This window comes from Pteropus alecto, unplaced genomic scaffold, assembly GCF_000325575.1.
Source record: "Pteropus alecto unplaced genomic scaffold, ASM32557v1 scaffold7, whole genome shotgun sequence".
NCBI classification, from domain to species: Eukaryota; Metazoa; Chordata; class Mammalia; order Chiroptera; family Pteropodidae; genus Pteropus; species Pteropus alecto.
This window is the reverse complement of record NW_006494614.1, coordinates 53,191,564-53,215,447: the sequence shown is the minus strand read 5'-3', so window position 1 is coordinate 53,215,447 and position 23,884 is coordinate 53,191,564. Positions and strand designations below refer to the sequence as shown.

Here is a 23,884-nt window from a genome sequence, read left to right as displayed (position 1 = left end):
GGTTTGCACATAGGTTCTGGTTTGAATGGTGGGTGTCAGTATTATTTGCTGAAAGCGGAAAAATTTCCTAGAAACACATTTGAGAGAAAATTAAGAGTTTGATTTTGAATGTGATGAGTTTCAAACTTCTTAGACATCAACTGGAGATGTCAAGTAAGCCGACAGATTTACAAGTGTAGCGTTAAGAGAAAAATCAGAGCTGGAGATACTATCATCTTATATTTGTACAGTATATTATGAGTTTGCAACTATTTTTATTACATATTCCTATACAGATAGTTACCTTATTACTCAAAACGCATGAATTTTAGAAGTTATTTACTGTGTTTCAGCCTGTAGTAATTGGGTTTGGATGACCAAATTATATATTATCGTTTTCAATTAAAGAATCCAAAATGATCAGCCCTCTATAAATGCCCTGGCAAACCAAAACATTTAAAAATTTTTTTTAATATATGCGTTTTTTGCATCAAAGAGCCAAATTCAAAAGGCGTGTTAATTTTAACTGCTAAGACATGTAAATATTCAATATCTTTTCATTTTGCCTCTGCTCCAAGAGCATTCTGGTCTTGAGCTCTCATGCAGCTACTGCCAGAAATGTTATCACTCTCCACCGAGTATAACAGCCTCCAGGAGGAGAAAGGAACTTAATTAGAAATTTCCACTTCAAATATAATTTATAGTTCATTCACTCTGAGATGTGCTAGAGGGTATTGGAAAAGTTTAACACTGAATGAACTGTTTGTTTTTCTCAAATTGTCAAACAAAATACATATGGCACGTAAACTACGTTTGTTCTTAAGCACAGGAAAGGACCTCGGAGATTTAGCTTGAAGCTCTCTTTCTAGATGAAGGAACTGAGGCCAGAGAGTTAAAGGGACTTCCCAAAGTTAAATAAGCTAACAGCAGGTTGGGATTGAAACCCAGGATTCCTAACTACTAGAACAGTGCTTTCCAGAGCATCATGGTTCCTGTTTTCAATGTCTATAACACTAGCACTTCTTCTGTGTCTGCTGAGTCTTTACTGAGATAATTTAATACTAACCTAGGTCTGTTTCAGGGAAGAGATCATTAATAGCTAATAATTATGCTTTGTCTGTTTCAGGGAAGAGATCATTAATAGCTAATAATTATGTGTTCTATTATATACCAGGCACTGTTTTAAGTGCTTTACATGCATTAGCTAATCTAACTTTACAGCAACTCTGTGAAGTGGGTATTCTTATTATCCCCATTTTATACAACAAGCCTCTTTTACATCTGGTTGGGTCTAGTCAGATTAGGTATTCACCTTAGAAACACCAAGACTAAAATGATTACTAATATTAAATGTTTTTCTAAGCTCCAGATTGATATTTCCCAACTGCCTGCAAAACTGCAGATGTCCAATAGACACAGCAAATTCAACCTATCTTAAACTAAATGACTTACCATCCTGTCCAAACCCAGTTTTCACCCTGCATTCCCACGTTGATTAATGGTATCCTCTCCTTTCTAACCCACTTTCTCATTTTCTATATCTAATTCATTCATGAACTAACTACAGAAGGTTTGTTTGCTTGTGTGCCTCAAAGCCAAATAAGACACACACAGGGGTTTGCAGCAAAGTAAAGGTTTATTTAAGAAAATGGAGCCAAACCCAGAGAGATGAGGTAGCGCTCAAAGACCTGGCTCCCTAATGGCCTCCAGTCCATGGCCTGTTAGGAACCAGGCTACACAGCAGGAGGTGAGTGGCAGGCCAGTGAGCGAAGCTTCATCTGTATTTGCAGACGCTCCCCAATGCTAGCATCACAGCCTCAGCTCCACCTAAGATCATCAGGCATTAGACTCTCATAGGAGAACCAGTCCCTGGTGATGAAAAAGTTTGGGACCGCTGCTCTAGGGGATAGGTTGTATAGGGAAAAACTCATTAGCAGCTAAGGGAGTTGGGGTCAGGGGCTCTGCTGATTGGTTGGGGCTAGGGTAGGAGGCAGTTAATCTTTGCCTCAGGTCCTGATGTCAGTCATGGTGTGATTCTGTCTGGTTTCAAGGAGATGTGGCCCATAGGGTCCTTCAGCCTTCATGGGACTGGAGCTGAAACTCAGCTGAGGTCAAGATGGTATCTTCAGTTTGACCAAAACTCTATCTGTGGTCAACAGACCTGAGGCTTTATTTCTAAAACTGTTTAATGCTGACCAGAATCTGTTGTCCTAAGAGCTGAATGATTAAGTAAGTGGTTGTACAGTATGTACAAAGGTGAAAAGATAAGGCAAAAAAAGAAGCAAGTGGGTATGAGGCCAGTTTGAATCTAGGAGAAAGAAAAAAAGTCATTTTAAAGAAGTGAGGATTTGCATGGCTACACATTTAACACTATAAATATTATTTAAGCTCTATCTGGTTTCCAGAAGTATTTGAGGAGAATAGCTATATAAAACCTTCTTCTGTGTCTTCTATGCCCCATTTCCCAACCTCATTTCCGTTCTCATTCTTTTAGTTCAGGTCTTTATCATCTACCATTTATAATATTGTAATTGTTTCCAATCTGATTACTCTATTTGTGATCACTTAGTTCTTCAACTCCAACTTTTCACTGTTGCCATAGCTATTCCCCATACTCTCTCCTAACCCAAATCAAATTGTGTTAAATGCCTCTTAAAAACTCTCCCCTGGCCTCTTATTTACAAAACTTTTTAACCTAGCATTCAAGGTGCACTTTTGCTGGCACTCATGCCATGGTTTGGTACCAGTCCTTTATCTTTCTTCATGGTCTGTGCTAACCACCCCAACCAACTCACAATTCAAGATTAAAAGCGTCCTTGCTTCCCTCACATGTATGTGATAAGGATCAGTTAATACACATGAATGCTTTTATTATACTTGTTTGTTTATGTCTCGCTTTGTTCAATAAGAAATGTGAGGTGTGGGAAATTTTTCTAACTGTAAAACACTTTTGTGATGTTATTTTAAAACCATGAAAATCATTGAAGTTTGAATCATAGGGCACCCTAGAGGTGGTGGGGCCTATCACCTTCCATTTTCCACAGCAGCTTATTGACTGGCCTCAGTCAGCTAGTGGCAGAGTTATCAAATGAACCAAAATTTCCACCTCATTACATCTTATCACTTCAGGAAAATGAAAATAGATTGTTTTTTCCTCTTGAGAAAATATGGAGCCTTTACATTTATTTAATTCACTAGTAATACATCTGCTCATCTTACTATCTCTCATCTCTGTGAATAAAGTAGAAATAGTTCAGATTCCGTTCCAATTTCTTTCTGCTGCCCCCTGCCATATACCAAACAGACCCCCAGCTGTGAAATAATTTGCTTGAAACAGTCCCCTGTGTTCTGTACTTGACTAATTCTAATTGAAATCTACCGACAATTATCTAGACCTTCTCCACTGGGTCACTCCTTTGTATTTTTTAACAATTCAATTAAGTTTGTAGTTCTTAGCTACTCTTAGCTATTCCAAAACAATCTTATACCAAATCTACTTTTTAATTTTATTATTGCTAATAAAAGTCATTTTAAAGTCTGGATTTCATATAAAATGGATATGCTATAATACAAATAGCAACTGTTGATTGATTGAGTACCTACTCAGTATACCAAGTATTAAGTACTTTATTAGCATTATCTCTAATATTCCAGACAACAATCCAGCAAAATGATGGTTAATATTTGCATAGCTTGTAAGGAAACTGAAGGTCAAAGTTAAGTAACTTATCCAAGTACTCAAGATCATGGAGTTGGTAAGTGATGAGACCAGGATTTGAATCTTGACCTTCTCAAGTCTAAACTCAGTGTTCTTCCCATCTTCCCATAGCACTGTTTCCATAGCAGGTAGATGACATAATCTGGAATGGAAAATGTCAACGGCCACAGTCAGTGGTGCTGCCTTCTGAGAAGTGTCCCCAAAAGGATCGATTCAGCTTGGGAGGCTTTTAGTGGGGCTGGCAATAGCACATGCCTCCTGCATATTCCCTATATTTTCTCCAGCTGTAAGCACTCCTGGGGTACATGAGTGATGGTAGAATATTTCTCAATTCTAAGCTGAAGATTGGCTACACATTGCAGTCATAATAAACTCCAAATTTACTAAAATGTCTTATCATGCCTGGACTACCAAAACTTTGAGAGTCAGTAATGTGCCATGGTTAGGAATGCAGACTTTTAAACCAGATTGCCTGGGTTTAATTTCTGGTTTTGCCATATATTAGCAGTGAAACCTTGGGCAAGTTATTTCATCTGCCTATACTCCAGCGTCTTTCTCTACAAAGTTTGCATTGTTACGCATTCTTACTTCATAGAGCTGTTATGAGGGTTAAGGAAGATTGTATACAGAAAATGCCACAGAGTAAGTACATATGTCAGCTGTCATCTCTATCAACGTCATTATCATCATCATCCACGTCATTACCTTTGTTTCTCCCACCTCATCTCTCACTTCTTTCCCATTCTCTTTTCTCTCCTCTCTACCCTTCAGCAACAACTATTTTCTTTTCTTCACATGCACCAGATCGTTTCTCACCTCCAGACCATTGTATGTGCCTCTCTCTGACTAGAATACTTCTCTGCCTATCCTTCTCCTCACAGCACTGTCTGGATAACTCATTCAGATCTTGTTTCTGATGTCACTTCCTCCAGAGAGCCTTTTCACACCTCCTCATAACTTAACAGGGCCTCCTCCTCTGGGTCCCAGAGCATTCTGATCTTTTTTCGTCCTATTATTTCCCACCAGGTGCTAAATTGTATGTTTACCTCTCATTGTCCTCTACTGAATAGTAAATTGTTTGCAATGGCTATGTGTTACTCTTATTCACTTTTTCTCTTAAACTGAAAGAGGAAATGACTGAAATCAATATTTTAAAAAATGAAATGTGTATCAGCACTGTTTAGCTCTAGATACTACACAAAGAACACATTAAAAGGTAATAGCTATAAGTTAACTTCCATGTTGCCATAATTGACTTTATATGCACTCAACTGAGTCTGATGAGGTATTAAATAATATCAAGATACTAAAAATAACATTTATAAGAGACATCCCAAAATGGAATGGATGGACTAGAGAAAAAGATTTGCAGAGGCAAATCGTCACTTGATGAGAATGATATAAAGGGATAAGGAAGAGAGTGAGTTCAGTTAACCTGAAAAAGAGAAAACTGTCTTCAAATATTACAAGAGGACCACATGACAGAAGAAATCATAGAAAAGAAGAAATCTTCTCTGAACCCTTAGAGGGTAGAACTAGAAGTAAATGCAGGAAAGTACTAGGAAGATCATTTAGATTCAGCACAAAAAACTTTTTGTATCACTAACGCTGACCCCAAGTGGAATGGATTTTCTTGAAAGATAATGAGTTCTTCATCAGTATGAAGTTAGGGCCACATAAAGCTTAGAGGACCATTGACCTGGGATAATATAGTGTGAATGTATTTTTCACTCATTAACTTGCCTTTTCATTCACCTATTCAGTTATTATGCATCTACTATTTGCCAGGTACTAGCTCCAATAAGACAAGCTCCTTACCTTTAGGAGTTCACGAGCAAGCACATTCTACAGGTCCATTCAGATTGAATCTTTGAGGACTATGAGAAGTTTTTCAGTGAGGAAGGAATGAAAAATTGTGTTCTAGATAAAGAAAATAGCATGTGCAAGGATGCAGAAATGCCCAAATGTGAGAAATTAAAAAGTCAACGTGGTGGGAGACAAGGGTATAAGATAATGTCTTTGAATTACCTTAAATTTATACATTGGGGGTCAAAGAGGATCACAAAGGTTCTCCCCATTTCTAAAAGTCTCTCATTCTATAATACTATGAAATAGATAAACATTTCTGGAGAACATAGAGTTATTTATTTACGGAGTCACTGGAGCCCCAGGCCAGGGGCCCTAGAGGCTGAAGTAGCAAAAATAATGTTCATCTTTTAAGAACAAAAAGAAAAAAGATCGACCCTGAAAGCATTCATCTTCACATCAACATTTGAAAAAATACCTACAACTACTTAAATCAACTAGAAGTCCTAAACTTTCTATCCATTGGTAACATGATTGTGAAAGGATGTCATAACAAATAGAATTTTTTTTCTATTATCCAGTGACAGTTGTATACATATGGAGATAGCAGTAAATGGAATTTTTCTAGCCTGCCCAAAGCCATTTGCTTCAGCCTTACATGATCTGATCATTATAAGCTGGGCCATAATGTCTAAATCAGATTGCTTGTGCCCATTGCAAAGCATATCACACTCAATTGTGTGCTGTCAATCTCTGGAAGCTTGAAAGGCAAACTTCAGAATTGGTATTTGATAGCTATGCCCTCTCAAAACTGTACAGGATATTAAAGGAAGAACTGTAGAAAGTGGTAAAGAGCTTAAGAGTTGTAGTTCAACTGTTTTAAGTCCTTAACCTCTTCCAACTATTTAACCTTGAAGAAGTTCATAATTCTCTCTGAGCTCAGTTTTCTTATTTATAAAATCAGAAAAACAATCCCAGATTTCTGAAGATTAAATGAGAGGCTATATAAACATCTCCTATATATATGAGCATGCCTGATAATCAGCAAATATTACCAATGACTATCATTGTTAATCTCAAAAATAATTAATGGCATCTAATCTCCTAGTCCATGCCTCAGAAGAGAAAATTCAAACCAAAGCAGAAAAATAGACATAATAAATATATGAGTCTGTGTCACATTTGGTATTTCAAAATATCATATCAGTGATGGAAACTGTTTATGAATGCCTCTGAAATGTTATTTGAGCAAAGATTACTGATGAAAAACTTAATATTCAGGGGCAAAAATAAGGATCAAAGTGACCTTGAAAAGTTTGAAAGATTAGAAAAGAGCAAGTATGTTAACACCTAGAAGAAAATCAGCACGTACACGTGCAATGGGATATTGTTCAGGATAACAGCAGCACCGAATGCTCTGCAAATGTCAAGACCCATGGAGAGTTAGGCTTAAGATAAACAAGATTTAGTTATTACTGGTCCAATGGAAAACAAACACATACATAGTTGGGCACATCTGTGACAGGAAAGAAGTCTTGGCTGGTCCTAAGCCTGTGCTAACTCTGATGTGACTTTGGGCAGGTTCCTTCGCCTATGGGGATTATCTCTAATGCATAAGTGGTGGATGAACAAGTTTCTAAGGCTCTTGCATTTCTGAAATTCTGTTTTCCTTTAAAAAAAAAAAAAGAATCAAACATGAAGTAAGCCATACATTATATTCTGTTTTGGTTAATTTCCATTAGATTGTATTTCATCACTTATAGTTACAGCTCTTTGAAGAAATACTCACAGCAATAAATAATAGATACTAATTGCTGAATGCCTATTTGTATCAGGCTCTGTGTTAAGGGCCTCATTTATTTCATCCAACAGCCCTGATAGGTAGGCATTATACCCATTTTTCATGTAAGGAAGCTGAGATTTGAAGAAGTTAATTAACTTTCCTAAGTTACTTAGATATAACTGGTGGATTCAGGATTCAAACCCAGTTATCTGACTCCAAATCTTTGTTTCTTCTCACTTTTCCATGGTCTCTTAGTGCACTAACTAAGAAAAATTTAGAAAATAATTAGACTATTGAAAGATGTAGAAATCTGATACTATAAAGGAAAGGTCTAAGAAAGAGTGATTGTTCACCTGGTTCTCACATTAAACACCAAAATATATTCCCATAGATCAAAGATTAAATGGCTAAAAATTAAACTATGGTTATATTAGAAGAAAACATGAGTAACTTGTCAAGTATATTGGAGAAGAGAAGACATACAAAACTCAAAAACTAAAGAGGAAACGAAGTTATAAATGTGATTACATAGAACCTTTTAAACTTCTGTATGACAAAAATATTATACAGGGGAAAATTTTAAATAGTTAAAATACAATACACAAACTAGAAATACCAAGCTAGCAAATATGTTTGCCATAGTTATCTGAGATGGACCACTAATATTTTAATATGCAGATAAATTTTTAAAAGAGCAAATTATCCAAGTAAAAAATAAGCAAAATAAGTCAATAGGCATTTTATGCAAAAAGAAATTTAAATAACTAACAAACATATTAAAAGATGCTTAACTTCATAAATGGAGAAATGCAAAATTTTAAAATACAATTGTTTACCTATCAGAATGGCAAAGGTCAAATGTTGGAATATGTGCAATTTTTATGGGTGTGAGGAAGTAGCCAATCATACATTATTGGTGGGAGTATAAAATAATTCTACATTTTTGGAGGCAACTTAGCAATAGCAATAGTTAATTCTCATACCCTTTATTCAACAAGTTATTGTTAGGTGATATTTATTACAGTGTGGTTTATAATAGCAAAATACTGAAGCAACCTAAGGGCCCATCTACCTTGCACTGATAAAATAAATTGTTTGACACTGAATAATAGAACACTGCACAGCTGTCAAAATGAATGAGACAATGTATAGGAATATGTGAATGAAGAAAGCTCTCAAAGATATATTAATAAGTGGAAAAAAAACAAGGTATAAAACAATGTATAAAATATCTTTTCTGTATAAAATTTAAAAATTATTTATAATTTTATAAATCTTATATTCATAACAAAAACAATTGGTAGTATATACAAAAAGCCATCAACCTGGTTACTCTGGAGAGAATAATAAAAGGTAGGGAGAACCTTTTATATTTATGCCTTTTTGTATTGCTTCACATTGTAATTTTCATATATGTGCATTATGTACATATATTAATTTTATTTTTTATATCAATACATTATCTGGGCAATCAGATTATGGCCTGTTTTTGTTTTCTTTATTAATTTCTGTTTAGTGAATAATCATTTTTAAAATGTGTGATAGCGAATTGAAAGAAATTAATAATGTACATGCTCTTTGATTAGAAAGCATATTTCCAATAAATTTATTCTTCAGAAACACATTCATAGTATTTGTGGTAGCAAAAAGCAGATGCAATCCTAGCTACATCAATAGGAATAGTATTGATAAAATGCTGGTACATCCATACCATGGCATAGGCTCTCATTAAAAAGGTAAACTGACATGAGCTGATATGGAAGATGTCCGAGATACATGGTTAAATAAAAAGCAAAACAAGTTATAGAATTATATGTGATGTGATCCTATTCATTTAAATAAAAAGGTGATAATATATTAAAAAATAGAGAAAGAAACAGAGATAAAGTCATGTGCTTGCATGTGTATATAGTAGATTGCTATAAAGTATACACAAGACATCGCTCACAGTGATTACCACAGGGGTGCAGATGGTGAAGGGACTTTTTACTTTCCCTTTTATACCTTTCTGAAACATTAGAATTCATTTACCATGATCATGTATCATTTTTTTAATAAAAAGCTAACTCGAATTGTTTGAAAAGAGAAGAGATTATTTGGTCCATGACATTTGTGTATTCAGCTTACTGTAGGCAGGAGCTTAGATCAAATTACTTTTCCTGTCTCTTCTGGCTCTCTGAGTCATACTTGTGACTCACCAATGCCTGGATAGTCTCTGAAATGGCTGTCATCTACTTGGAGTAAATCTGAATTTTATAGTTCAGAAGACCTGTTAGACTCGAAGACTTCTTTGAGTCTAACTTTAAGAAGCAGGAGAAAATTGAGGCTCGGACTGATAATATGACAGTCACTCAGCTAGTGAGTGGCACAACCAGACCAAGCCTAGCTTAGCAGACTTCCCAATTTACTATGTAATCAACGCTCTCAGTAATGAGTTCACCAGAATAGAAAGCTAGGGAAGAGGCCAGAAAAATTATAAATGTGAATAAGGAGACTTCAGCAAGGTTATTATGAGAGGATCAGAATGTAGAATTGATGCTCCAGGCCCGATAGGGAAACACAGTGGTCACCCCCAAACACACACCCAATGTCATTGTCAAAGAGGATTGATGAGAGGCCAAATAAGATTCTACACTTTATGTGTAGATACACTGATCAGTTTTTATTCTTTTTCACGGATGATAGCCACCTTCCCTGTAAATAAAAGGAAACAGAATTCTGATATCTGCAAAAACCTAGCTCTGTGTAGGTTAGAAAACTGGACTTACTGTGTGTCCAGTTAAAGCAGAAAAGCTTCCCAGGAGCTTGTGTTCTTTGTTCCCCACCTATGTGCCTCTCCTGGGGCAGAGAGCCCTGTCATTGAAAAGCATCCAGTAATTACATTGTGTTGACTTAGACTAAATTGATTTGAGGAAGATTTTAGCTTTTGCTTCTCACTAAATTTGACTTCAGAATAATTTTTCCCTCATGGCAGAGCTTTGTGCTTGTTTTTTAGATGCTCTGTTTCTCTCCTGGCATGGGCCCCAAAATGGGAGTTAGCAACAGCAACATAAACTCCAGACATTCTTTATTTCATTTTGTCATAATTCATGCTAGAATTGTGCATGAGAAATGGGGCAGTTAAGTTTATTTTGGAACAAGGCTCAGGGCTATCTAACCAAGCTCAGAATGACAGGACCAGGCACATTACCAAAGAGGAGGATTTGGCGGACAGCCAGCCCCATTCCATACAGTCTCCCCAGAACCTCATCTGAATAAATTAATCTGTCAGCACATACTTCTCTACGTATATTACATGTGTCTCTTTTTGTCGTCCTGTTTTTTTCTCCAATTTCGAAGGGTACTATCTACTCCAGAAATCCAGGAAACTTACAGAAGCATATTAAATGCAGACGCTAACATCCCCATGAATGTGGGTACAAAAAAGTTTCAGCCCCGTCAGACCATAGCACAAACACCACAAGGTGAAATTTCATTTGTCAGCTAACTAAAAGTTCTCAAGAGCATGAAACCTACTAAGTTAAGACTCAAATGCCTGGGTCTCAAATGCATGAGGAGTTTTGAGGCAGGTGACATAATCTTAGCCTCACAGTTTGGGAAAACGTTTTTCTTCTTTCTTCCTGTCTTCCAGGTGAATGGCATTGACCTCCGTGGAGCATCCCATGAACAGGCTGCTGCAGCACTAAAGGGGGCTGGACAGACGGTGACAATTATAGCACAATACCAACCTGAAGGTCAGTGAGAACCCAAACTTCTAATGTTTCGATATGTGAATGTATGAATGTGTATCTGCATTTCTGGTCACCTGTATTAACCAGTCACCACCAACAAGGTTTTTAAAAAAATACCTATTGTAAAAAAAAAAAAAAAAAAAAAAATCAATGCTTCTTGTCTCAAAAACATGAGGCTTTGTTACTCTTAATCTTCCAAGAAAAATTAGACAGCTTGAAGGCCCTGTTTGAAATACAAATTCCAATAAATAACAACTAACATTAGCTGTACTTTATTTATATACTTAACCTGGTACATCCTTTTGGTCAGCAATGAATACTATAAAAACAACTAAGATTTAGGAAGCAAGAAAGAGAGTTCATGCACAGAAATAGACCACGATTAGTAAACCAACCATATTCTCTCCTTGTGGCATTAACTCTTAACAGTCACATGGTTTTGAGAGGTTTCTGGTATAGATTTTCTTTCTTTTCTCTCTCCTCTCTCTCTCTCTCTTTTTTTTTTTTTTTTTTTCTTTTCTGCTGCTTGGTTGGAATATATCTCCATAAACCCTGAGACTTGATTAGATGTCATAAATTAGATTAGCTGACTGAGACTTGATGAGATATTCTAAATTTGATTAGCCATACCCCACTCTTTGGTTTGTTTCAACATCTGTTTCTGTGATCAAGTGAGGTTCAATGAGACAACTGGGATGTTATCTATTATGTAGTTGATTTCTTAGCAAATTTGTATATAGATTGCTCCTTTGTTAACGAAACATAGTTAAGCTCACCACTGTGGGCTACACTTTGTACAAAAAAAAAATAAGGGAATATGGCTTCTGTCTTCAAGAAATGTAGTTAATTGCTCTTGGTCTACATGGCTGGCAGAGAGGAATGTTAAATAGCCAAACATGAAAATACAAGATGCCATTAAGGAAGAGCTTTTGTGCATGTGGGTATATAGAACTTCTTTGGCTTTTTAAATAAATTTTTAATGGTAAATGTCCTATTGTTTTGAAAGACTGAGATTTGTGTCTCAGGGTTTGTGTCTTGCCTGTGACATCTTAGATTTTGCCATTAATGGTAGCCAACCACATGTTTTACATGAGAACAGAGAAAACATTCTGCTACATGTGTTTTGGTAAATTGTCTTCACGTTACCTGACTTTAGAATTAGAATTTGCTATGGCTTTACAAAAAACAAACAAACAAACAAACAAAAAAATTATGAAGTGCTTTCTCCTATTGCCCTAGCCTAGATGTGGCTAACGGGCTGGCAAAGAGAGGATATGTGACTACTAAAGAGAGATGATAACACCAAGGGACCATGTTCTTCCCAGACAGTTTGAGAAGTCTTCTACTGCTTAAGAATTAGTAGATGTGTCTTCTAATAGGAGTAAATGGCTCCAAAGTATCCATTGTAAAAAAGAATATGAAAAGATCTGGGTTAGCAAAATTTGATAAACAAATTCTACTTCACATAAACTTTTTCACAGGAATTCTTCCATTTTCTTGAGAGCTGTTTTCTTTCGGTCTCAAACTCTATGCCCTTCGTCATAATCTGGTACATGGCATAAATATCCCTGGCTGTTTTCCTGTTTCTAAAAAATTTCATTTCAAACTATTCTGCAAACTGGTAAGAGGGTCAGAACTCTAGTTATACCAGTTAGAAGCTCTTAACAGTGAAGACAGCCATTCAAATAACCTTGAACAGAATAATTTCAAGTTTTAAAGGCTACAATAAAGGACAAGCATGTCCTAGTTCTATCAGCATAAATCTTCATCTTAAGCTTCCTTACAACTTAGTTTCCTTTAAGCAATATACTTAATTTGGATACTATGCAGTACTTCATTAAGATGCCTGTTCAAAGCATGTCTTATAAATCATATAAATTGATATTTAAACTGCTTCCAAAGAAACCTGCAAATAACAACAATTTTGAAATGCTAAAATGCAGTTAAGATTCACAGAATGACTTCCTTATTTTAATATTCTAACTGCATTCTGATTTGTTACAGCTTTAAATCAATTTAAAATGTGGTCATGAAACATGAAGCAATTATTTCCCCCTTGGAAAATTTAATGTGCAACTAAGCCTTAATTTAACTATTGTTTGAAATGGACAACTGATTGGATTGTCATTTAGGTCATTTAGAGACATTTAAAGTATACAATATCTTTAGAAAATAATGAAAAATTTACCTTTAAAATAACAAGTGAAAAGAAGAGTCTGCCATGACATTCCAGAGGGAAATTCTCATCAGGTCCACTTCATTTGAAGCAGTATTGTGAGATGTCCATACTAAGACAGTTTTTATCGACATCTCTTTTAATATGATCAAGAACCACGCTTTTGGTAAATAAGTTTTTCATTTACATTAAAATGCTTTTACCAGGAATATTCTAGATGCCTTGCTCAATATTACTAAATATTCAAAAATTTGGTCCTTAGCCCACCCCAAGCCTTTGTCTTTAAGGAATTTTTTATTTTATTGAGGAGAAAGAACTGAGACACATTTAACAGAGATCAGTTTCTAATGGCATAGGACCAAAATTGTATGATAATGGTCTCATCTCTAACAAAGATGAAATGTCAGAGAAGAGATAAACGTGCAGGAGCAAGAACAGTGCAAAGAGAACTTTATGGAAATGAGAGAACAGATCCAGACCTTACAAAATAGGTGGGACTTCTATTCTGGGGAGGAGGAAGAAAGAATATCTTGATAAACTACATAAGATTGTGAGCTCCATTCATACAGACATAAAACCCATATTTTGTTCGCCGATAAATCTATCGTCAGTATTGTGCTATAACTTATTTTTTAAAGGATTGCTGAATTAATGAATAAAAGTTTACCATTTTTCAGTACTTGAAGGTAATTGAAGACTGAAGAGATGCATTTTACTACTTGCGCTTTTTCATTTTCGTTTCAAAGCAAAAAATAGGTGCTAAACAAGTGGGTGTTGCAAAATACAAAACCCTTTCTACTGTATTTTTCATAGTACTTAGCACTTTTTTGAAATAATCTTAAATAATTTATAAATATTATAATATAGCAATAAACATCTTCCTTAGCAAGTTTCCCTGCCCAAAGGAAGGCCAACGTTGTTCTATTCACTTCTGCTTAATTCAGACTTTGGCACTAGTTGTCTGAATTACTCTGTCCATCATCAATCTTATTCAATGTCTAGTTCTAGATGATGGAATTGAAGCCAAATTTGAAGAGTCACATACAAACAATGTTTCTTTCTGGTGAGTGATTGTGATTCATTTTTACCGTCTTTTTTTATCCAATCCGTATCACATGCTTGCTTTGAAATTAATATGTACTGTATTAATAATAGGAAGAAAATAATGAAATCATGTTTCCTCTTTTTTTAAAGATCATAGATCTTCTACTTCGGGAATAATTCTACTTAAGCCATATGTAAAGTTAATTCTTGTAAAAATTTTAATTACCTACATTCAATTAGTGAAGTTACTCCAACACAACTTTAAAAAGAATATAATGCCCGCAGCACCTCACCCCTCATCTAAGTACACATATATGTGCCTTTCTTTACCCTTTCCAGCCATCTTCCCCATTCCTTTTAGAATTATCTTTCTAAAAAATATGACCCCAGTGTGCCTATGCACAAACTCCTTGCCCTTCACAATATGGTCCCATCCAACTTTCATGCTCCCTCCTCATTCTTCTCACCACCACCCACCAGTATAATCCTTTTTCTCTCTTCCACTGCCATGTTGCTGGGCCTTTGCTCTTGTGGATTCCTCTACTTGAAATTCTTTTCTGCCCCTTTCTACCAGTAGAATTCCTACTCATCTTAAGGGCCCTCAGACATCAACTTCATTATGAAGCCATCTTTAATCTACTAAGTCAATGCTGACTGATTCTTTCTCTGAGCTCCCTAGACCTGTATTCAGACACCTGGTGTGTCCCTTACATGACTCGTACATTTCTCCACTCAACTAAGCTTCTAAAAGGCAAGGGCCCTCTATTGCTAATTTTATCTCCTCTGTTAATTTGCTCAATATGAATTCGACCATGCTTAATTAAAGAGTTATCAAATGGGTCTCCTATTGTTGTAGAAATGCAATATAATATCTTCATCGTATTGGCAAATATTAATAGTAGGTGCTTAAGAAGTAGTTGTTGAATAAATATTGAATAAATGGCCTGGAGTTTTGATATTAGATATAGAAATGGTAAGTTAATTCCTAGATTGGACATTTGGTGTTGATTCAGTTTTCAGACGGTGCCTTTTTTGTTTTGGTTACAAAACCTTTAGCGACACTTTCTCCTAACTTGCAGAAAATCTGTAGCTGCTGCTCTGTAACATGGCACAAAAAATAGATGATTAAAGCTCTAACATTTTTTTAAAGTTCTGAAATGCAACTTTAACACCATTGATGAATTTTAAAAGGCATTGATTACGACCTTATTATACATTTGTCAAAAAAAAAAAAATCTAACCTCTCATTCCCCTGGGTCAGATTGGGGCAAATCTTTACAGCATCTGTTGCCCTCTCGTTAGTGTAATGATACCTATATTAGTGTGAGATTATCAACTGAGGTTGAAATAATAAACCACAGATAGTCACTTGGAGAACCAAGTGAATGATATAAATTGTTGAATAAAGCACAAAATGGAAACAATTGCCAAGCCGTTTCTAGGAAGACCACTCAATGATTAGGCATGTCTCAGTGGTTTTACTAAGGACAGGTTAGGCTGCACGGGATCTAAACGTTCATGTGTTATTCACCTCTACTTTGCCTGTATCTTGCTTCTAAAAACAGATTTTCAAGCAAATTTATAATCTTGCTTAAAGTGCTCAGTAAATGAACCTGATCAGGCTTCATTCTCTTTAATTATGGTCTCTCCTACAGATGAGTAAAGAGGCAGTGAGTGGGAATGAGGTCAGATTGAACTCCATCATGATAGATGGCTCTATGACCCGAAAGATAGTCATGAAGGCATCATTATAAAATTTCTTTGAGTAATTTACTATATTTTAAAGCAGAAGTTCATGTTTAAAAATCCTATTCACTTTTTAAAATTGTGAAGCTAATTCAGAAAGAAAAGTAGGTATTCTTTTCAGCATGAAGTGAAACTCTGATGTTATTCAGAAAAACCTCTCTGAATTAAGCCACCAAACTTAAACCAGAGTTGGACACTATGGCGCATTTCTCTACAGTGTCAAAGATATAATAAATATATGAATGAATATATAATTTGCATATAAAAAATATGTGATTTACCCTGTGAAGAATATAGATACTTTCTATACGTCGAGGTTCTCAGAAATGAAAGTATATACAACATCTAGAAAGCTTACTTACAATGCAAGCTATATTTCTTTCTTTAAATCAATGTCGGCATAAGTTTATGCATATGAATGAGCAGCTGTGGTGTGCTGAAATATTTTCTCAGTGCAAATAACTGCGTCTTAAATGCCCAGGCAAGATTCATAAAGGCCAGCTGTGGGTCTTGGTCAGAAACTGCATCAACATCAGCAAGAAACATTTAAAATGAGCTTTGGAGTGAAAAGTACTATGCAAGACTCTGGACTGGGAAGAGAAGATCAGTATTCTAGTGTCAACCCTAACTTTAGTTGTGTGACCTTGTGGTATTTATTTATATTTATAAGTCCCAGTGTTCTCACCTATTAAAAAAGAAAAAGTGAGGATGGGTAGGATATTATCAGAATAACTTCTGGTTATTAAACTTTAGACTAAAAACATGACTCCGAGCCTCAGGTGGCATAAAAGCATAAATTTCATTACTTGAAAGTTTTGTCACCCATTTACATCTTTTTTTCATTGTTTTCATTCTTTTAGAAGAAATGAGTGTACAGTCTAGTTAACTTGATTCATTCAGTATGGTTTAACTATGATCATTGAGAAATAGAAACTAAGGGTTAGAAGAATCCTTAAAGACCATCCTGTCCAGCTTCTTCATTTCACGGATGGGGAAACTGAAGCTAAGTCAGCATCCAGATAGGAAAGCAGTCAATATCTAAAAAATTGTTTTAACTCATGGACACGGACAATAGACTAGTGGCTACAAGAGGGGAGGGGGGAGAGGAAAGGTAGATAGGGTAAAAGGGGTCAAATATTTATGTGGCGACAGGAAGAAATCTAACTACGGGTGGTCAACATACAATGCAATATGTATGTGTGTATGTATGTGTATATATACATATATATACACATACATATATATATGCCTTACAGTTGAATTGTACAACTGAAACTTACTGGATTTCGTTAACCAATGTCACCATAATAAAAAAAAGTTGTCGTAGCTACTAGAGCTGAGGCTAATTGAACAGCTAGTAAATTATTTAATTCTTTTAATTCACTATAGTAGTTCATGATGGCAGATTCCTTAAATAGCCCAATGTATATAATTCAGTAAGATTATTATGATCAAATGAACATAAAGGAGTTTTAAAAATTCTCATAGAGCCTTAGGTTTTTCTCATGTATACAACTTCATTTTTATTTATAACCTGTTACAATTGTTATTTGCTGTTCATGTAGCATAGTTGAATGATATATAAAAGAGGTTTAAATATAAAAGCAATTATTATTAATTTAGAAAAAAACACCATTCTTGGAATATTAAAAATTCGGTAAACTGTTCAAACTTGTGATCTTTCTCTTCCCCATCCTAACTTCTTCGTGCAGCATGCTGGATTCATCTATCCATCCATCCATCCATCCATCCATCTATTCATCCATCCATCTATCCAGCATCAATCAGTTCCTCTTTAATGATTGTATTGCTATAAATCAGATTTCTCCAGAAGTATTGCATTAAATCTGGTTTAATTGATCTGGTTGTCATATTCTAATTTTTACCAAAATGTTAGGAAGGAAACTTAAATAAAATGTCACATGACTCAAGAATTTTTATTGCTTAACTATGTCTTTCTCTACAACTCTCATATATATGCATTCCACTAACAAAAATTGGCTCCTCCTGAAACTAAAAACCTCCCAGGATGTTCCCTCACTCAAAATATCCTTTTTTTTAGCCTTCTCCTACTTGCTTTTGTTTCCTCCCCAACCTCCATCTAACACATAGCACCATAGAATATGACCAAATGTTTACAAAACCGATTATAGGTCATGCCTCCTTCCATTGTATTTGCTCTGTTCCCGTCCCCATAAAAATCATCAAAAAAGATGATTGCTATATACTGCAAATAGAGTCTACAGATTTATGGGAGATTCTCTCCAGATACTTTAATAATTAGTGATGTTGCATCCCTCTCTCCATGCCCACACCCCAGTTTGGACCTAGAGAAATGTAATGAAGACAAAAGGAGATATTATTTCCTGATTCGTAGAAAACTCTTGACCTCACTGTCTATCCTGGAACTCTAACATCTCAAATTAATATGAAAGGAGTTAAAAATATTTACAAAACTGATTATAAGTCATGCCTCCTCTCACTGTATCGTCTCTGTTCCCATCCCCATAAGAAGTATCATTTCATAATTAAATATATTGATCTTTTGGGTATCTAATCCTGTGATTTTACATTATTTTGTAGGTCTCTTGGCATCTACTGACATAAAGCATTCACTTGTTAATACCGAAAGAAGCTAAATAAGTCCTTGCGCTGGAGACATTTTGACAACCGAAAAAATCTCTTAAATCCATACTTGTCATTAGTAACACTCGGACCAAATACATGGAAATAAAGGGGCCAAATCCTCTTCTTCATGATACAAGTATTACAAAATGAACACAAATCCTCATTAGATAACCCTTCCACTTGATATGGAATTTCAGGATATTAGAGAACTGTAAAGGAATAGTCTACATAGATAAACAGAAGAGGAATATAAACCAAGATAGATTTAAAATAACTTAACTCTTTATTCTGGGTGCCAGGTCTAGTTTACTCTCACATCTGTTTGAAAATCCCCCTGTTTAAGCCAGTCCTCAGATTTAATAATGAGTAATGAAACATCTTTCTTTGCAACCAATGTTTTATTAACCGCATCCAAGCTACATCCCCTTTCTGAAAGTCGATTCCCTTGTTTGTTAACTAAGATGGTTAGAGAGAAATTTAAGGCTCTTTCCAGCTGATATTCTGTGAAATTTAGTTTACTGTGTCTTCTAATTAAAACTCGTCATCGAAGAACAATAATTACAGGCCGGTAATTTCTAAATGTTCTCTTTTTATTTCACACATTTTAAAACGTGGAAATTCTGCTTTAACCCACTTGTGGGAAGGGGAAAGATCTATATCTGTGGCAGTCTTTTCTCTGTGTTCAATAAGATTTGAACTCTCTAATAATAGTTTTAAGTTTAATTCAAGTAGAAGCACTTATTGCTAGTTGGGGCTTTCAAGATTAACAACTTACTGTGAATGGTCTTTTTGTTTAGAAACCCATTGTAGCCTAAATCTTATCAGTTTAATCAATTAAATTGTAATTACCAAGCTTAGAAATAGATTTATTAGACTGAAAGGAAGCAATATGAAAAAAAAATCAATTTCAGGACATTAAGGGTACAGAAAGCTGAAACAGTGGCAGTGTCTTGAATTTGTAGAATTACAAGTAGTAGCAACTTTAGAATGGAAAAGCCAAGCCTAGGAAATATATACATCTTTAATGTGCCTTATTGATCCATAATCCCCATGAGATTCCTCGTAAACTCAATGACTAAGTCTATAAAAGGCAAAAGTTCCAAACTGCACTTTGGTTTGAGATAATCTTTTCTTATACCTTCTCTCAATTTCCTCATGTTCATGTTCCCAGTGCTAAGAGTAATTTATTTTCTTAATAAAGAGTTGCTGACGTATTACAAACATCAAATAATGGCAAAACAAACATTCATTCATTCAATCTTCATTCACCTAATGTTTATTAAATATTTCTGATGAGTGACACATTGCCCTGGACATTAGCAGTAAAATGATGAGAAAAATAGACATGACCTTTTCTCTACTATATCTTTAGTTAACCACATAAAATCACACTAGTGAATTACACAACCTAACCTACTTATCTGGAAAAAGAAAAGAACTTGGATCTAGATCCTTAGAATCTAGAAACTCAAATATATTTTTAGAATACACTAAACCAAGCTAAACCGAAACAAACAAAAAACTCGGACCTAGCTAGAGAGTCAAGAAAGATCCCTCCAAAATAACATTTTCTTTAATCTGAAGATAGAGTAGGCATTACTTTGTCAAGGCAGAGCAGAGGAAGGAGTTGTAAAGAAGAGGAGGGAAAGGTGTGTGAAGTCACCTACGAAGCAGAGAGGTTAGTGCTGTGGAAGGACCGAAGGCAAACCGAGGAAAGTGGGAGAAACACTGTACACAAGATGGTGAAAGAAGGGGGTCGAGGCAGATCGTGCAGGACTGTGTCAAGTATTTGGTTCTTTCTCCTGAAAGCAATGGTGTTGAATGGCTCTTAAGCCAGAGGCTGGAAAAATCAGATTTGCTTTTTGAAAAAATAGATCTAGCTGCTCAATAGAAAGCAGGCCAGAGAGCTCTGAAGGGGCTGGGGAAGGACCAGTTGAAAACATTCATCAGGGTGAGAGGTAGTGGTGGTGAAATCAGAGTAGTAGCATAATAGGTGGAGAGAAGTAGACGGACTCAGGGAGGTGGCCGGCAGGGTGAGGGGGCAGTGAGTAAATGATAAAACCAGTAGACATATATATTAGCTTATAAAAATACATAAATTTATCCATTTTATTAAAATTTGGCAAAGCATTATTGACTAGTTACAAGACAGACCCCTCAGAGAAAAGCATGTTTTATTCATCTTTATGTCTCTAGTCTGTAGCATGGTGCCTAGTTCATAGTAGGCATTTAATAAATGTAGACCAAATGAAAAAAATAAATGAACGATTCCAATGAATAAATGTATCTATTTTACAGGAACTCCCTCTTCACTTTTTTCTTTTAACTAAAGCAGAACTAACTATAGATGAGCAAAAAGAAAGATGGAGAAAGAGATGATTGCAAGAAAAAGAATAATTAAAACTAGCCTGTACAGAACACTCACTATATGCCTGACAACATTTTAAAATCTGTTTTATGTTAACTCATTTAAACTTCTCAAAAACCTATGGCATAAATTCTATTGCTTTGCCATTTGTTCATTTGCAAATGAGGAAACTGAGACTTAGAAAGCATTAATGGTTTTCCCAAGGTCAGACAACTAACCCATAGAGTAAAAGCAGGATTTGATCTCATGCAGAAAGACTCCAGAACAACCACTGCACTAAGACTGCCTCTCATAGGAAAAGAGAAAAGAAACCAGATTTGTGTGATGATAAAAGGGTTGGAGAGAAAAATGGGGAGGGATAAAGCAGGTATGGTGAATCCAAAGAAGGAAAGGTGCCATATACTCCAGGAGAGAAGTACAGAAGGGACAAAAATGAGTCTAATGGGGAAAAAGAGATAGGAGTGTCCAGGCTGGGCAGGGCCAGCGTGTGGGTGAGATTGGGCAGTCTAGTAATCAGATATAATTGAGAATGGAGACGGTACTGGCTTGGAGTAGCTGCTGGGCCAGGGAGCATATCCAGTCTAGGAAAGTGTGTTCTCTTCTTTTATTTGTTATTGTTTTTGTTCTTTTCAGTATATGGGAGTCTTAGGCCTACAGTTCAGCTCTGGGAATAGTTGTGGTCCCAAACTGGTATAAAGGCAGGAAGAGGATTCACCACTTACTACCTGTGAGGCAGGTAGTGACAACCTCTCTGAGTCTGAAATTCTTGCCCTGTAACATAGGGATGATTATGTTTACCTTTCAGAGTTGCTGGAAGAATTGGAGAAAATGGAAGTAGAATGTGTGGAAGGCAGTAGGCTGTCCATAAATGACAACTAGTATCACAGCCCTCAACAACAAGCTCGCTTAAGTAAACACTGTGCTCCCTTCTGCTCTACTCAGAGCTTTGCACTGTACTTAGAACTATCCCTGAGAGGGGTCAGAGAGCTTCACAGAGTTTGGGAAGCATCAGTGGTTATGAGTTCCTACTGTGAAATCAGATATGATTCAAATTCCAGCTCTACTGTTAACAGCTGTGTGACCTTGGACAAATTACTTCACCTCTCAAAATATCATTCTTTATCTGTAAAATAGGGATTCACATCCATGTCACTGAATGACTTTGAGAATTAAGTGAATTAATTTATTCATAATGCTAAATACAGTTCCTGACAAATAGCACATCTTCAGTAAATGGTAACTATCATTTTTATGGGGATTACTCAGAAACATGAGTAAGCCTGTGATGTGGTTATTATAGGTAGAGAGACAGAAATGGACCCAGAAGGAGAAAGGGCGTTGAGAATGCCCTTGGGAGACGGTGGATACAGGTTTTTGAGGGATTTCTTCAGGTAACACAATTGATATGGAAATAACTCCTGTGACAGGGTTAAGTAAACTGCTCTCTGAAGGGTCCTAGAGTCCAGTGAAGGAATTGCAAGAGCAGGGTCTTGGGGAGCGCCAAAGAAGCCAGCCTGGGCCCTGGCCTCATCCCACTCCAAATAGAGCAGGCTTTATTGTTTTTCCTGTTTGATCTTGGATGCATGAAGCAAGGATTCTGCCACAAAAACAAACAAACAAACAAACAAAACCAGTTTTAAGCTTTTTTAGCAGTTGGCAAAAAGAAAAAAGAAAAAGAAAAAGAAAAAAGGCTGTTCAAATTAAGGTATGTGTGGTTAGGATCTAAATTATCTATAAGCTCAGTTAATTTTCCACTAGAATGTAAATTTCATGAGAGCATGAATTCTTATCTATTTCGATCACTGCTGTGTCCTCAAAGCCTAGAACAGTGCCTGGCCCACAGTGGCCATTCAATAAACATTTGTAAAATGAATGAATGAGCTAAACAAATGTTCGTGCCTTGCAGTTTCTTCTCAAACTGTGTAGGTGGCAGAACAAACTCATCCCCACTGAAATGCCTAGTACAAGTCACGTTCGTTAACTAGAGCTCCCAAACATTGATTTTTATGTGCTAAAAAAAATGTTCCATCTATGAGAGTAGATTATATTGTTCCAAGATTGAATCTGGCATCACTGCTGACTGAACTGTCAAAGACAAAGACACTTTCAGTTTTATTTTCATTGTTTGCTGTGTAAAAGCAAAAAATTAAGCAAATAGACTCTTTTTCTCCAATGAACCTAATAGTGACTTTGTGCATTTTGTAAGTCTCGGATACATTAAATAAAATATAAAATATTAAGTTACACAGTTTTAAGGATTCACAGTTTCTCATGAGATCTACAGAACAACTCCAAGAGTTACGTAGATGGGAGGTAGTATCATCATTCTAATTCATAGGTAAGGAAAGTGAAGCTCAGTGAATTTAAGTGATTCGCTCAAGGTCATGCTACTAATAAGTGCTGTGAGCTAAACTTGCACCCAGATCCTCTGAATCTACTTCTTGTGCTTCATACTTCCTTCATTCTTCAAATGTTCTTCAGCATCATCCTATTTTATAATTCTTTTATCCAAATAAGGATAGTCGAAGCCAGAATTATCAGGTTTTCCCCAAGTTTACTAAATAAGCATATTTTAAGAAAATTTATGTTTGTTTGGTACATGAATGTTAGATGGTATATCTTTTTAACTTTACTATTTAATAGTAATATAATTACATGAGTTCAAAAATCAAAATAATATTAGAAGTTGTTGACTGAGAAGTCTCATTTCCCCTTGCCCTTATAGGTGACCATTTAAAATGAGGAAGTTGTCTATGGCCATGCTACCCTGAATAAGCCTGATTCTGTCTAATCTTGGAAGCTAAGTGGGGTCGGGCCTGGTTAGTACTTGGATGGGAGAACATCTAGGAAGACCAGCTGCTGTAGGTGTAAAAAAAATTTTAAATAAATAAATAAGGGATTGTAA

The 23,884-nt window shown here is 35.7% G+C and overlaps 1 protein-coding gene across 2 annotated transcripts in view; it reads left to right on the top strand.

The window, feature by feature from the left end:
- The window catches only part of DLG2 (discs large MAGUK scaffold protein 2), a 657,893-nt gene that overhangs the window by 380,134 nt on the left and 253,875 nt on the right, over positions 1–23,884 (top strand). For both annotated transcript variants that reach the window (XM_006926670.1, XM_006926664.3), the window contains one exon: positions 10,918–11,020. In XM_006926670.1, the coding sequence (XP_006926732.1) occupies positions 10,918–11,020 (103 nt within the window). The remainder of the gene's footprint in view (positions 1–10,917; positions 11,021–23,884) is intronic.